Here is a 15,361-nt window from a genome sequence, read left to right on the forward strand (position 1 = left end):
ACAATGATATGGGGAGTCATATTAGGCAAGACACAGTATCATCAAAGAAATGAAATCAATTACAATTACAAGATGATTTGTGGCACATATTTAATTGCTGTCCATGGTTATCATTCAGTGGGATGTATCCTCAACATGAGGTAGAGCTACATTTCACTACTTTAATAAAGCTTTGTTGTTGGGTCAGCGCCAAACTGTTTTTGTCCCCCTTTTATCCTCTCAAAGATCCATTCCAGCTGTTTATTTATTTACAGCTGTAGTGTTGAGAAAGAGCGTCAGCAGCATGAATCTTACCTTCTATAACCTGCAGGGAAGCGGCCAGACAGCACAGCAGGACGAGGAGCAGGGCAAGAGACCACCTGAGGAGGCACATCAGTCACGTAAGCTGCACTTTGTAAAGTTTTAGGTAGATTTCAAAACATAGAAAATAGTTGTTAAAAAAGTGTATTAAAGGATAAGGGCAATAGTGAAATGTGAGTGAAATTAGCTTCAGTGTAGATCTATTTTCACATAAAATACTTCACATAGAGGAGAATGTTACTGCATCACAGGTCTACTCTGAGGTGTAACTGGAGCACTTTGTGAAGGTATGAAATATGAGGTAAAGTCAATTTAATGCAATCTGCTTTCTTTACATGCAAAACCCAATGGATGTAATATTCAAAGTGTCTTACCCTTGCAACATTTTAGCAAGAAAATAAATAAAAATCCCAGTTTAGAAGTGAACTCCAAGTGCATGTGTGTGATGAAATTCCGTCAAACTCCGTGGTCCCTCTGCTCCACTCTGCAGACCTGAAGCCACACTGCACTCTCTCTCTCCCTCTCTCTCTCTACAGTACAAAGGCTCTCTCAGTTCTGAGCCCAGTGACTCTCAGGCCCACAGAGTTGGGAAATTTGACTCCCTTGGAGAAAAAAAAAAAGATCCCTCCCTTAACTCAGTCAGAGGACCCTCTGCTAACCTGCCGCTTGAGTCAATTTCCTTTCATTAATGATGGTATGACGTACATGTACATGTATGGCTCTCATGTCTCTATTTGAACATCTATCTGCTGTAGCTATCTGACTGAGAATATGTTAATGCTCAGTCCTGTTCAGATCATTTTATTTCATAAGTGCAATTATGATTAATTAAACTAAAAAAAGAATATATTTAATTATATTATACTCATTCAAAAAATATATTTTTAATGAGTTAATGAAAAAATAAATGAGAATGTATAGTGAATAGCATGGCCAGATTAAATTGTTATGTGGTCCTGGGGCAAAAAGTTGCTGTTGGGCCCCTACTGACCCCCCACTTCCCACCCTCTGTGTATCCTATATGTATGTTCCCTGTATCCTCCAAGTTCCAATTTAGCACAGTGCAAACAGACATAATATGGCATCTTCATTATGCCCACAGATCCAAAGCCAAATAGCGCTCCTGCACTGTAATAACACTGCCTGTCCTCAGGAACATGTCAATTAATTGGTGACAATATAATTACACAAGAGCTGCTACGACTGATCAATTAGTCAATCAAAAGAAAATTACAATTATTTGGATAGTCGATCAATCATTTCAGTCAGTCGGTTTCAAGCAAAAATGCCAAACATTCTTTGGTTCCAGCTTCTCAAATGTGAGCATTTACTTTTTTTCTTCAATCTAAATATCTTAAGGTTTTAGACGACATCTCAGACAAAACAAGCAAATTGAAGACATCACAGTGGGCTCTGGGAAATTGTGAATGCCATTTTTTCATTATTTTTTACTTTTAACTGACTAAACAATTAATCGAGAAAAGGATTAATCAGTAATGAAAATAATCAGTAGTTTCAGCCCCAAATTAAACCCAACTTTATTTAAGGATATGTACCATGTGACTATACGATATAGACAAGAATATAAAGACCATAAAACAAGACTATGTAACTGTTGCTAAACAGCGGCCACTTTGGCCACAATTGGCAATTACATTAAACAAGTTCGCATGATGTGTCTAATTGTTGTTTTACTTTTGTGATAAAACCACTGAAATGTTCATCTGTGGCACGCTAAAGCATAGTGTAACACAATAAAGAAGAGTCATGAAGTCAGCAAGTTGAGTAATGTCAGTTACACAGCAATATCTATTTAACATTTGCTAACTTTAGCCAACATAAACTTCTGGTCATACCAGATCAAGTAAGGCTGGAGCTGCAAAACCCCTGAGTGTGTTGAACTAAGCAAGGGTGTGATTTATTGCTTATGAATTAAACTTTTCATTTTAAAAGAAGTCTGAGCAATTTCCTCTTTCAAAAGATGCATAGTCTCACTTTAAAGTTAAGGGCCCTCCACAAGACAGGGCCACATCATTAAGTAATGAAACAAGACCCACCTTGAGATCTTGAAATTAAAAAAAAAAAAAAAAAGTCTATAAACAATACCAGAGACAATTAGAGCTAGTGTATAAAAAATGCAGAGCTGCATTCACAGTTGGAAACAATACAATACAATACAATACTGAACAGTATAGGCTGAAGCTACAGTGTATTGTGTTATAAATAAGCTATCAATTAAATTACCAAAAGCAAAGTGATGCACAGTGATTTTTGGGGCCTTTAGGGTCTGTGGTCCCTTTTCCCAGTTGGTAATCCAGCCTTGGTAAATAGGTATTTGTTGTTTATGCTATAAGTCAATATACTGGAGATACAAGGTTTTTTAATGACGTTGGTGTAGCTGTTTGAGCAGTCTGGGGTTTAAGTTACTTGCGCAAAAGCACATGACTAATGATGGGTGAAGGTGCAGAGACAGATAGAGACTTCCAAAAATGCTTATTATTGTACATTTTAAGAATTTTCTTATAGCACTCTCATGAAAAGATTGTAAAATTCAGTGTAAGACTAAATGACTGAAACATATGAATAAATCATATATAAATAAACTGGCTGTCAGTTATTACCTTCAGTTCAATCATCATTTAATCATGAATTGGGGTTTATGCAGTCTGGCCTTAGTGTTCAACAGTAATTTGAAGTAGAACTGAACACAGACAACTACCAGATAGTGATCATCAGTCTGTGTGGCCTCAGGCTGGATGAGTTTAACATAATTTTCACAAGTCTTTCACAGAATAGCCATCTTTGTTCTTGAAGAAATTACAAAACACATTAAATAGACCACAGAAACAACTGGCCCACTTTCTCTCCCAAGCCAACGGAGACAAAGCTTCAGGGGTCAACAAGGTCAGAGGGAGTCTCAGTGAAATTGTCCATGTTGTGATGTTAACACCCGACTATTAGGGAATGCTGGAATGATAATGGCTCGAAGAAAAGAAAGGTACCCTCCCTTTCCTCCTCTTCCCCCCTCATCCTCTGTCTGTCTCCCTCTTTGCAGACTACATTCCCTCCCTGAGCCATTTGTGTTTTCCCTCTTTAGTTTTGATTCCAGATTTAGCTCTAAGAAAGGCAGTTTCTCTAAAAAACACTGCTTAGCCAAAGCGTCAGATGTTGCTGGAAGGTCAGCGGAAGCTGTGGGAAGATGATGGCTGTGGTTCCTGAACATTGTTTAGGAGAAACTGTGATTGCAGAGAGTAAAGACAAGCTAATGACATATGGACTAAACCAAAACTGCATATGTTTAGGGTAATAAAATATTAATATGGTACAGAACTTGATGTTGTACATGATTCAACTAAAAAGCAAAGATTTTAATATGCCCAGTTGACATCTGGTGTTTTACCACTCAATGTTGAAACTAGACTAGTGTAGAAGAAGAAAGGTGGATTTGTTCAATGTACCATATCAATAATATAGAAAATGTCACGAACAAAGAACACGCCATTTGAACGGCATAAAAAGTAGTTTTATTTGGATTGTCGAGAGGGTTCAGGATTGGATGAGGATAGTGTAGGGTGGGCTGGATGGGGGTCAAGGAGACGGATGAAGGGGGTCGATGGCATGGGGATGACCGGGGACCAAATGGAATCACAAAGAGGCTGGAGCATCTAGAAGCTTTCTGCTTCGTCATCCCCCAAACTTAACTTCATTGGACTAAGTAAGAATGGGCTCTTTGAATGTCGCTGAGGTAGGTATAGAATCTTGGGAAGACTAGCGGTAGAGAGTTTTATTTATTTAATTCTAACAGGTGGTCTGGGATTTCTTATTTGGAAGCAGTTGAAGCGGCTCCCGTGTGGAAGAATTGGCCAGAGTACGGTTAGGAATGTGGACTGACTTTGTCTCCTGTGCGGAGAGTTTGGTAGAGGGCAAGGAAGTCTGAAGTGAGGGGCGAACGTTTGGCATAAGATGTTGTTCGGACTTACAGATAACATGCCAAAGTGTGCGTGAAACAAGGCTAGGTATGGTGCCCCTGAGGACAGTTTTATGGAGACATTTGTTCGGCTGGCGTAGATGTGTATGGTGGGGACCGTTCAGGTGGCTGGTCGGAGGCGAACCACCTACGGCTGCGTCTGAGCACAGCCGGATGTTGTGGGATTGGGTAGTGCGGTTGTCTTGGAAAGCACTTGGGGGTGTCGAGGGATGAGGGGGTAGGATGAGAGCTGGGAGGTTCATAAAGGGCTGGATGGGGGGGGATAGAACAGGAGGAAATGGAGTGGGTCCAGTAGAGGGAGCACCGTGGTGCGACTGTGGCTGAGGTAACAGCAGGACCAGTAGTGGCTATGGGAAGAAAGAGAAAGAGAAGAAAAGAGCTGCAGGGGCAGGTGGAGCCGAAAGCGCTGAGGTAGCTGCAGCTGAAAGAAGGGAAGAGGAAAGGATGCCGGGATGAGAGGATGTATGTGCAGGAGTTGATTGTGCAGCCTGCGGACACAGGAATGAGATGAAAATGAAACAAATACAAAACGGAGGGGGTTAGAAAGGAGGGAGCTCTGTGGCTTCCTTACATATCAACTAATGATGAGGAAAATCACCAGGCTCCCTGAAGCAATGAATCAATATGAAGTGATTGCAATGAAAATTGTTCACTGTGGCAAAGCAGTTGATACAGTCAGTCAATGTCATTGAAAATGAGGGCATGACCTCAACGACACCTTGAGATGTAAAGTTGAATGAATGAAAAGAAGCAGGTGAGTCGAGGGAGTCATAGTAGCTGTGGCAGGAGGAGGCAAAAAGGGGTGCTGTAAACAAATAATATCGACGGAGGAGAACCAGGATGATTCATAAAGGACGGTACAGGTGGCGCTGAGTGGGGAACCTGGAAGTGAGCGGCCATCTGGAGCGGTGGTGGAGGTGGAGGCAGGGAGGAGCAGGAAGAACCTGGCTTTGTTGTCGGTTCGGCAAAACAGGATTTGTACCTGGAGGTCAGCCTGGCCTTCAGCCGGGGCTGAAGAAGTCTGGGCTCTGTTGTAGTAGGCGGCTTTGTGACGTCATTGGTGTGCGGCCTGCGTCGGCTGATTTTACACTGAAACTGTAAGAAAAGAACCCTTTTTTAAGGTGAGACCATAGACTGTATATAGAACCTATTGTTAAGTTTGTCAGACTATGATCAATGCTTTTGTGATCAGTTTGATGTGCGTTTAGAGTTTCAGTGTGCGACTCGGTGACAGCTGTGCAAACTGATGATTTTGGATTGAAAATGCATTGCGTTTGTTAAGCTTAAAATTTTTCAGCGACAAAAAATCCAACATGTGTGCAGAGTCTCTTTCATGATACTGTGGCTGATCAATAATACTGATTAAATCCTGTATTGATACAATTCCTTATGAATGAAGCTTATACACCACAGACTGGTGTCTGATATATTTTGAGGACCCGGCAGGATTTTCTATTAATGTTACAAGTGTAGTAACCAGGATGATTGTCTGTGCTGTGCAGCAGTCAAACAGCAGGCTAAACATACAGCAGCATGCTACATAAATTCTGAATTTTTTTTATGCTAACATTTTTGTGTGTGGGGAGGTTCTGTGCTTTTAACCCATGCTGTTGGTTGGTGGTTTGGGTCATTCAGTTTATTTCTCACTAGAGCTAACTTTGTGCAGCCTGTGTTAGCGTTATCACTGATACTATAGCTGCTGTTGCTTACTGGAATATATGTCATGCTAGCTAGCCTGAGCTGGCAGATGCCTAAGAAAGGTGGCTGTGAGTTTAAAAAAAATAAAAAAAAAGGATGAGTCTTGCACACAAATTCACCTCTAAACAGTAATTTTACTGTTTTTTTTTTTTTTTTGTTTTTTTTTACAGCAAGTTGCTTTATTTCTGAATACAGAAATAGTCCATACGCTATCATGATATGTGGCTACGTCTTTTCTGCCCCGCACTGCATGCACATCCAGGATGTTTGTAAATGGTAAAATCCATTAGCATTGAGCTCAAAACACTGATGTGCCCAAGTAAATTTTCACAGAGCTGCTAGAATAGCTGTAGATTGAATTATTCATATAATTTTTTTTTAGTTTTAGTTCTTTTGATTCTGTATGTATGTATTTTTGATGGATGATGCTTTAGAGGAGTTTCTAATCCCATGTAGGATGGACCAAATGTTTGGCATGACACAGAAATAAAAACCAACAAAATAAATAACTACAGTAGCTCACTTTTGATGCACAAAACAAATGATAACGTTAGGGGCTTTACTCTCACTGGGTACAGCCAATAGTAGCATATGTTGATCGGAACTGAAATAATTTGTTAATCAGTTGTTCAACTGACAAGAAAATTTTCAGCAACTATTTTCATTAAATCAGACTTTAAATCAGACCTTTTATTGTAACACACTGACAGGTGATAAAACTCTGCTTTAACAGCACTCTAACATTGACTATGAAGAATATTCAGCATGACCTACTTCAGTCTAGTTACTGACACATATTCATTGTGTTTTTGTGTTGCTGTAACATTTTTATAACTGGTAGCCTACATGAAGCCCTCCATTCAAAGAGCCTCTGTACAGAGCTGGTCAGGAGGCTCGTCTTGTGCTTGTCTGTTCTGAATGAAATTGCTATTCCTGTTTTTAACTTTGAAGTTCATCTCACTGAGAAAACACATCCATACGCTCTCATAATGCACACACACAAGCATAGTTTTATGTTTTTTGCCATTTACAACCCATATACCCTACTTTTGAGCCAGTTTGGGAGGATTACTGTTGTATGCTGCATGTCTAATGCAACTTCACATAAACTTACAAAACAGAAGGAAGAATTTCTAGATGGCAAAAAATCTTGCAAAACTCTGGATCATAAAAAGCCTCCTACATTTACAGAAATTAAGCCTCTGCAAACCCATCATTTTCCGTTCTTGCTTTTCATGAGCTCTGTGAATTTCTTTTATTCAGTTACACTTGTCATTGCCGTTTTTTTATGTGAATCCCGGCCACAAGACAAGGTCTCCATTGGGCAAACAATAAAGTATCAAATTAAGCTGTAGTGTTGTGCGTCTTAGTACGAGACAGCCTGTACTTTACACCGAGCAGAGAGTGAGGATTACAGACGGCAGAGAGTGTAACAGAGTTGTACTTCAGACAGTGATCAGAGCATCAGACCGGGATTGTTTTTGTTGTTGTTCTGTGCGCGCTGACTCAGCTAACCACTCTGTGGCACAAACAGGAAGCCATTTATCCAGGGCCAAGTTTCCCCAAAGCTTCTTACTGTAGCACCAAGATTGTCTTTGTTCTTTTGTGAGCTAAGAGACAATGATGATTTTAGGATTAAATTGATTTTTGGAAACCGAGGCTGGACCAGTTATGTAAGAGATGACAACAACCCAGCTCGACTCTCATCTGGGTCAGACAGGAAAGTAGTACATCTAACAAGAATAACCCGCTCTGTAAAATGTCCCAGAAATTAACTCTTAAATATCTGAAAATTACTCTGAAAATTTCCCGGAAATTAAAGATAAAATTAAAATGAAAGAACCTGTAAAATATATCATTACCCAATGAATGTTATGTATGTATTAGAAAATCAATGATTTTTAACTCATTAGGGATGCAATTACATGAACTAAAATTAAACAAAAAGGTGACATCATTTTTTTTTCCAGATTTTGACACATTAGATTTCACTTACTAATTGACATGTTTAAAAAATGTTTCATGTTTGAAAAAATAAATAAAATAAACACTCTCATTAAAATTTGGGTCAAAAGAACAGGAAGGTAAATTAAAGCTGAGATGAGAAGAAAGTAATCAGAGAAATCATGGTGGCCAAAATACAGTCATGCAGCTTCATTTCCTCTGAACACCCACTCCCTGCTTTGATGTTTCCTGCCTTTTGTCTGAATGTGTGTGTAGATGTTTCGTGTCACGTTATGGGCGGTTCCTTCCAGATCTGAACAAACACTTTTCTCAAACTCATTATGTGGGAAATAATTTATAGACACAAATGTTCTCCTAAAGCTCTGATGTGATGAACATACTATAGTACTATAAATATATATATAATCGTCTCTGATTTTGGCCACAGTGGTAAAATTTAAATTTTGTATCTGAATATGTAAATGTTTTTTATTTAATTTAAAAGTTTAAGTGCCAGATGCAAGATGTCCCTACAGCTCTACTCCTGTCTACTCTACCTCACTGAAAAGTCTGTTCTCACTGTGTCCACTGGAGGCTTCAAGTTTTCTGTACAGATCACATTTGTATAAGTTTCATTCTGGACCATGATTGGCTCTAAACTAGTTGTGATGGCACAAATCATGCTTGTAGGTACAATCCTTAAACTCAGATTTAATATATTTTTTAATACTTAATATATTTTTTTAAACTCTTCAGCAGATGAATGTTCACATACTGTACATCATTCTGCACAGTGAAGCTCAAATCAATCATAGGAACAAGAAGAAAAACATATTTTGAGTGGAAGGGGAGTTTAATTGTACTAGTAATGCAAAATGTGTGTTTAGTATCACAGAAGAAAAAACAAGTCTGATCCATAAGTACAATTATGTACAGTATCGCTCATAACAACACACAAAACTATAGTTTTGGTATTCATAATGATACTTTCTGGACTAGCATTAAAGCTGGATCACATCACATTATCACCTACTGTAAGAGCTGAATGTACATCCTGAAGTTCAGAACTTTCCTTAATGTTTTCACAAGACGCTGAAACATGAGAGGAGGCTGTGATTGGTGCAGCAGAGGGGCTCATACAGCGGTGGCAGCATGAGACTGTCAGAAAAAACACAGCATTATGCGTTTATTCAAACAGCCAATTCATATTTTTCTAATGTGTTACCCCCATAGTCTGTATAGAAAGATGAACGAAGCGAGGTGTAATGTCACCTGTTGGTTTGCATAGGAGCTGTCAGTTGCATTACACTTTAAGGTACTTCCACATTGGTTCCAGCCTCGAGCCGTGGTAGTTGCCGCTTGGTTACCTCCTGAAGTGCTCAGTACAGGCACAGCAGGAAGTGGTATGATGTTCTTACTGCAAAAAGTCTTGGAAAGTAGGTTGTAGTGGATGGATAGGTGAAGCAAGTGTTCCATTTCCAACAGCTTCATATCTGTCAACCATTTTCAACATATTTCCCCAACCATAACCTTACCTAAACTTCAAAAAAGTATTGCTGGGCTGGCCATTCCTGCCATTTCCCTTATGTTGCCTTCATGATTAGTCCATCTACAGGGCCAGTAAAACATATGAAACAATATAATTCATATCAGACTAAAGACTCAGTGTTCAACGCTCTTGTGCACTCTTTTTGTTTGTTTAATATTCATTTCATTTTTGTTGAACTAACACATGACACATTGTAGATGAAAATATCTCTGCTGGACTTAAAAAAAAACAGTTAAATTAAATGAAACACTACTATACAGCACAGGCTCAATACAAAAACAGTCAATCACATACATCATTAATTCAACTAATATTTACTAAAATCACAACCATTGTTGTTCCTCTTTTACATTTTCACTATCTCTTCTTTTTTGATCACACTTGGCACATTAATGTTATCTGTGACAACAAACAGTTGGTAAGCAATGGCAGTGTATAACAATATAAACTATTGATTACAATCAATACTACCACCTTTGCCCTTTAAAGTGTCTGATAGTAAGCAATGGAATTTTGGCTTTAACTTCTGACACAGTGATACGAGGCAAACATGATATTCTGTGAAATTTAATGTCTTAAAAACATGTTCAACTGATCCCATCATTAGTAGCACTGAAATGAATAAATACCCTGTCAGCTAATGTTTACATTCCTTGGTGAAACCAGTGATCAATTGGCAGCTACCAAATTCAGTGAAATGCTGAAAATGACAACAAGCTATATTTAATCTTCACCAAGTGCCAGGTGAAGCAATAAAACATGTTAAATTAAAATGACATGTCTTTCAGAAAACACAGTTTATGTGAGGAAATAATATCTCCACAAGGCAGCTACACATTTGTCATCTTACAATGTAAAGATGTGGCGGAGCTAAGTAGTCCCAGGAGGATGGGGTATGTTGAGCCCTCCTTGCCCCCAGATGATGCACTGAGCTCAGGCTGTGTTGCAGGCAGACTCCCCTGTCCTTCACAGCGACCACGGTCCTCCAAAACACAAAGTTGCACTGAGGGCTTGTATTGTGCTTCCTTTGTCCAACACTATTGTCCATGTCCCACCTTGAAGCCATGTCCTCCTCTGTCAACCCACCCCGGCCCTCTGCGGTCCCACTGTCCAGCCATGTTTTCTTCCAGTGCCATTCCAAATAATTAGGAACTTCTTGGCGCTAGGAGTAGATGGTAATGACCTCCCTACCTCCTCCTCGAACCAACAGGACGCGGTCTAGTCCTTCCATCAGAACTTCCAGAAACTCCATGTCTGAGAGACACACTCTGGTTAAGTACATACAGCACTGTACAGCAGGGGCATATTAAAAAGATCCTAAGGCTAAAAGTAGCTTCTAACTGGTCGACTAAGGAGAAGCTCTTAAAAATAAGTAACTTTAAGGACTCCTAAGTGCTCTAAGAGTAATTCAAGAAACATTTAAGCATTAAAAGTAGCTGCTGTTGTATTTGTAAAACTATAATGACGATGACCTTTTAAAAGAATATTTAGATGGTGGGAAAGTTAATAAGGGTCCAATCAGCTCACCAATAAAACAATCCAAACAACTCTCTAATACTTGGAGAATCGAAAAAAAAAATGTGCTCAATACAGACAGAAAAAGATTTGTCCAGCTTACTGTGGACATGCTCCACAGTTTTTATGAAGTCTTTACATTACAACATACAGCATCAAAAACAGTCCTTAGTATTAATTTATATGCAAACGACTTTAAAGGATGGATTCACATGTTTTCAAGCCTATATTACAACATTCCTTTTTTTTATTTTAAGATGATTTCAATGTAAGTGATGGGGGACAAAATACACAGTCCTTGCAAAAATGCCCTTTGAAATTCTGCTGGAACTAATATGAGGCTTCAGCAGTCTGACCTAGACACATAAAGCAACTATCTTTCAACGTTACTATGTTTATAGTATGAAATTCCCTCGTACAGCCTTATACTGAAGATACTGAAGATTGAAGTTTGTCAAACTAACTGCTAAAGCCTCATATTAGCTTTGGTTGAACTTACATTGAAATTTTTTTAGGTAGTGATTTATTCACAGCCAGTATGGACAAGAGGAACAATTAAAACTCTTTCCATGTACATCTGGTCATGTGAGAACTGTTTTAAGACAGACTTGAAAAACTGCAAACCTATCCTTTAATCTGCCAACATTTCATTGGCTGACAGACTGACTGAATGAGCGACTAATGAGCTTTGAAAGGATACAGTTCTCATCCCCTTTCTTGTTCTTCGGTGGGCCTGGCATGTTGAGCAACACCAGCTGTGAATTCTGGGATTTCTTGACCACTACCTCATTCAGTCTCACAGCAGTGTGCATCCTGCGCACGTTGGTCTGGTTGCTAGATTAATAAGAGATTGATAAGAGCATAAGTTCCAAACAATATATTGCCATGTGTAACAAAGTCTGAGCAGTTTCAGTATAATCTGAATCATTAATCTACAGGAAGCACAGTACGAGTGATTGGCAATCTGATCTTGCAGGCAAGCATAGCAGGCACATCACTGCCTCTATATTTTTTATCATGCGCCCTAACGTGATGATTCTCACACACATGCACAAGCATATAGAGTTCGTGCACATGCAAGCAACCAAAGTGAAAGGTAAAGTCACTTACAGATTCTCCCACTCACTAGAGGAAGGGAGAAAAAAACAACACATCCAACATTAGTGCAAAAACAAGAGCTGATCCTCTCTGAGACAGTCAGCGACTTAGATGATTTGATTGTCTTGAGATCTTCACTCAGCTTTGTTTAGATGATCTAGATGCAGTCGCTTCTTGCAAAATAAGCCACCCAACATTGTTAAATAGGAAAATTATGTAATGGACTTAAGGGACAAAATAAGTGCTGAAATTCCTGAGATGGAGCAGATCAGTTTGCTTTTACATGTAGTGAACCCGTTTGAGGGGAGTGGGCACATTCTCTTCATCAAAACTTATTTTGGCCAGCTTCCTTTATGCTCACTGTCCTATAAAGACTAAAATATTCTGAAAGGTAAAATTTCTTCTATAATGTAATGAGACACCATCATAATGCTATAACACATTATGTAGTATAATTGCAGCATCTATGAATACATACAACAGTTAATAATGATGATGATCTACAGTACCAGCCTTTCTCATTCAATGGGAATGAATGGGAAAGTGTCCAAACTTTTGACTGGTACTGTAAGTGAAACAAATAAGTGTAACAAAGAAATCATAGTTTTTTTTTCATATTTAGTTGAATACAAACAGGTTCAACATGTTAGACACTGTCAAAACGAACAAACAAGAGATGCAGAGTTGCATTTACTTACGGTCTCATATTAAACACGTCTTTAATTCCCATGCCTTCTCTGTGTCTGTTCCTCTCATTGACTAGTTTGTCTTTGGTCCAGGTCATGTGGACGCGATCTGGTGTGGCCCCTGAAGCTTTGTCATTCATTGTAGAATGAGACGCTGTGTTCCGGTCATGGATCAGCTGGGCCTAAAAAAAATACCAGGAGAGTGAGTGAGGAGAGTAAATATAGCAGTCATGGAAACTTCACAATGGAAGCTTCATCTTGCTGAGCATTTTCTAATTAACATTACGTAACAAATGAAGCCCAAGCTTTTTACATGTCATTGAGGCATCAATTATGTAATTGATTTACAATTATGAGGGACATGAAAATATGAAGAGAAAATGAGAACTCGTGTGGATGTTACTGGATAAAGGTCAGGTGAGGTGAGAGGCAGGTTTATGATGATGACAGTACAAGCCGGTTGGAAAAGCACACCAGTAACGTCATAATATCATCTTTTTTATTCCACATGCTCTTCTCCCTTCCCAAAACCTGGCGCCTTCATTACCCACAATGCAACTTGACCACTGACAGTTCAGTCAGACATTCGGGTCTGTTATGCTAGTAGCGGTGAATGTAGCTTCAAACTTTTAGCCTCAAGCAGAGATAAGGAGCAGGCTACAGTGATCTGATAACCTCACTTTTGTTTACACACCACCAGATTTTTTTACAACCAAGTGACATCACTTGAGGCAATTTATCAGATTTCACACAGCTCCCTCTGGACCCACGAGTACAACTTTTTTCACATATGCAGTAGTACTCACCAACACATGTAAATAAACTTTGATGTGTTAAATGGGTGGAATTTTTACTCCAAGTGACTTTAATTAAGAAAAATGTCAATGATTATATTAGCAAGAGATATATAGTTATTGGTGTGGCTCTTCCATGTCAGAAACTGCACTGCTTATTCTCCCACTCAAAAGGTCAAACCTGTCAGTGTTAAGGGTCAAAAAGGAATAAAACCACAAATCCAAACCATAGAAAAGATACTCAAAGACTACTGGCTGCCAACAATACGATGGGGATCCTGAAGGACCCAAAACAAACTGCAAAACTCTGAATCAGAGAGAGGAACATGATCCACACATTATTATCCATTTTCAGTTCCAACTCTGTCGGGAGCAAACCATAATCTTATTTCTCCTACAGAATGGGGCAGATGGATTTCATTAGAAAATACTGCTGCAGGTCGGAGTCATCACTGTTTCCCAGATGGTCAGTAATCCTGCAGCAGCAGCAAGTGGATTGAAAAAACACTGGACCCGATTCTGATGCACATTTAAAAGCACTCAGTGAGTAATTTGTCTTCCTCTAGTGGCAGCTTTGTGCCAGCAGCATCTACATGAGGATGAATGGAAGGATGGAAGACAGCAAACTTAAAAAGTGGAGTTAAATAAAGATGAAGAGGCTGCCGTCATCAGGACCCGAACATCATTCCTGAGCTCAGCCAGACAGCACTGTCTTTAAGCACTGCGGTCGTCATGAAAGGATGATGATGTCGAGAAAGGATGGCATGATAAATGGATGAAGCGATGACACCATTCGGTTGCCGTGGCTACCTCATCCTCTGGTATGCACATGCTGGGGGGCTGCAGGATGTTGAGGGAAGAAGTGTCAACACGTGATGACTTCTTCCTCTTTATGGAGCCACGCGATACATCTGTGATGCTCTGAATCTGACCACGTCATCCAATTGCAACAAAAGCATCAGGTCATAGGAAGAGTTCAAAGGTCAACAGCAGCACAGTAGACCACAGACAGTTTTACAGAGCAGTAAGCAGTTTTTGTAGTGTTTTATAGCATTGCTGACAGATTATTTAAGTGTACTTCAGTAACACTTTCTTTTAATTGTTTATTTTAACATGTGTCACAAGTCATCATACTTCAAGCTTTAAATTTATTTCACTGAATACTTACTTCATATGTACATTTTTTTATGACATGACATTTGTTCTCGTGTGAGTGTCACTGTACCTCTCTCTCTCTCTCAGTGCGGGACAGCTGCATCTGTTTGAGCATCTGAGACCTCTGTTCCATCACCAGCGTCTTCTCATAGGTGAAGGCTGAGATGTCACTGTCATGCTAGGAACAGAATATTATGATTTCAGCATCATTAAGTTATAAAAATATTGTCATATTATGTAACGTTCTTATCTGGAGCAGCTTAAAGTGAACAGGAACCCTGTCAGTGTCTTGGTAAGACAAAGACTGTCACCTGGATCAAATATCATTAGATGCAAAAACTAAGTAGAAGAATGAGCAACTAAATGAATGATTGCAGCCAGTCTCACCATCTCCACCACCTCCACCACTGCATCCAGGCGTAGATGGTAGAGAAACATCTGGAGATCTTTCTTCATCTGGATGGAGTTGTCATCCATCTGGGCCACCGTGAAGATTCGCATTCTACATTTCCTCCATACCTGCAGAGATAGGAGATGTCATTTACATAGCAGATACTAGTTTGAGACAATTGACTGAGTCCACCACAATGTCCACACTTGCTGTATTTGCAAGTAGTAAAGGACAAGTATGCAT

The 15,361-nt window shown here is 39.4% G+C and overlaps 2 protein-coding genes across 3 annotated transcripts in view; both read right to left on the reverse strand.

Moving 5' to 3' along the window:
• col15a1b (collagen, type XV, alpha 1b) overlaps nucleotides 1–979 on the reverse strand; it is a 55,080-nt gene extending 54,101 nt beyond the window's left edge. The window contains exons 1-2 of the mRNA XM_067604983.1: nucleotides 675–979; nucleotides 295–359 (exon numbers count right to left, since the gene is read on the reverse strand). Coding sequence (XP_067461084.1) covers nucleotides 295–359; nucleotides 675–685 — 76 coding nt within the window. The 5' untranslated portion in view covers nucleotides 686–979. The remainder of the gene's footprint in view (nucleotides 1–294; nucleotides 360–674) is intronic.
• A 7,797-nt stretch (nucleotides 980–8,776) lies between these two features.
• LOC137193670 (solute carrier family 12 member 7-like) overlaps nucleotides 8,777–15,361 on the reverse strand; it is a 37,149-nt gene continuing 30,564 nt past the window's right edge. The window contains exons 21-27 of one of the 2 annotated variants that reach the window (XM_067604973.1): nucleotides 15,115–15,246; nucleotides 14,798–14,905; nucleotides 14,383–14,499; nucleotides 12,791–12,960; nucleotides 12,105–12,119; nucleotides 11,695–11,828; nucleotides 8,777–10,733 (exon numbers count right to left, since the gene is read on the reverse strand). In XM_067604973.1, the coding sequence (XP_067461074.1) occupies nucleotides 10,642–10,733; nucleotides 11,695–11,828; nucleotides 12,105–12,119; nucleotides 12,791–12,960; nucleotides 14,383–14,499; nucleotides 14,798–14,905; nucleotides 15,115–15,246 (768 nt within the window). In that variant the 3' untranslated portion in view covers nucleotides 8,777–10,641. The remainder of the gene's footprint in view (nucleotides 10,734–11,694; nucleotides 11,829–12,104; nucleotides 12,120–12,790; nucleotides 12,961–14,382; nucleotides 14,500–14,797; nucleotides 14,906–15,114; nucleotides 15,247–15,361) is intronic. The other variant, XM_067604974.1, reaches the window with a different exon arrangement.

Source organism: Thunnus thynnus, chromosome 12, assembly GCF_963924715.1.
Source record: "Thunnus thynnus chromosome 12, fThuThy2.1, whole genome shotgun sequence".
In the NCBI taxonomy this organism is placed as follows: domain Eukaryota; kingdom Metazoa; phylum Chordata; class Actinopteri; order Scombriformes; family Scombridae; genus Thunnus; species Thunnus thynnus.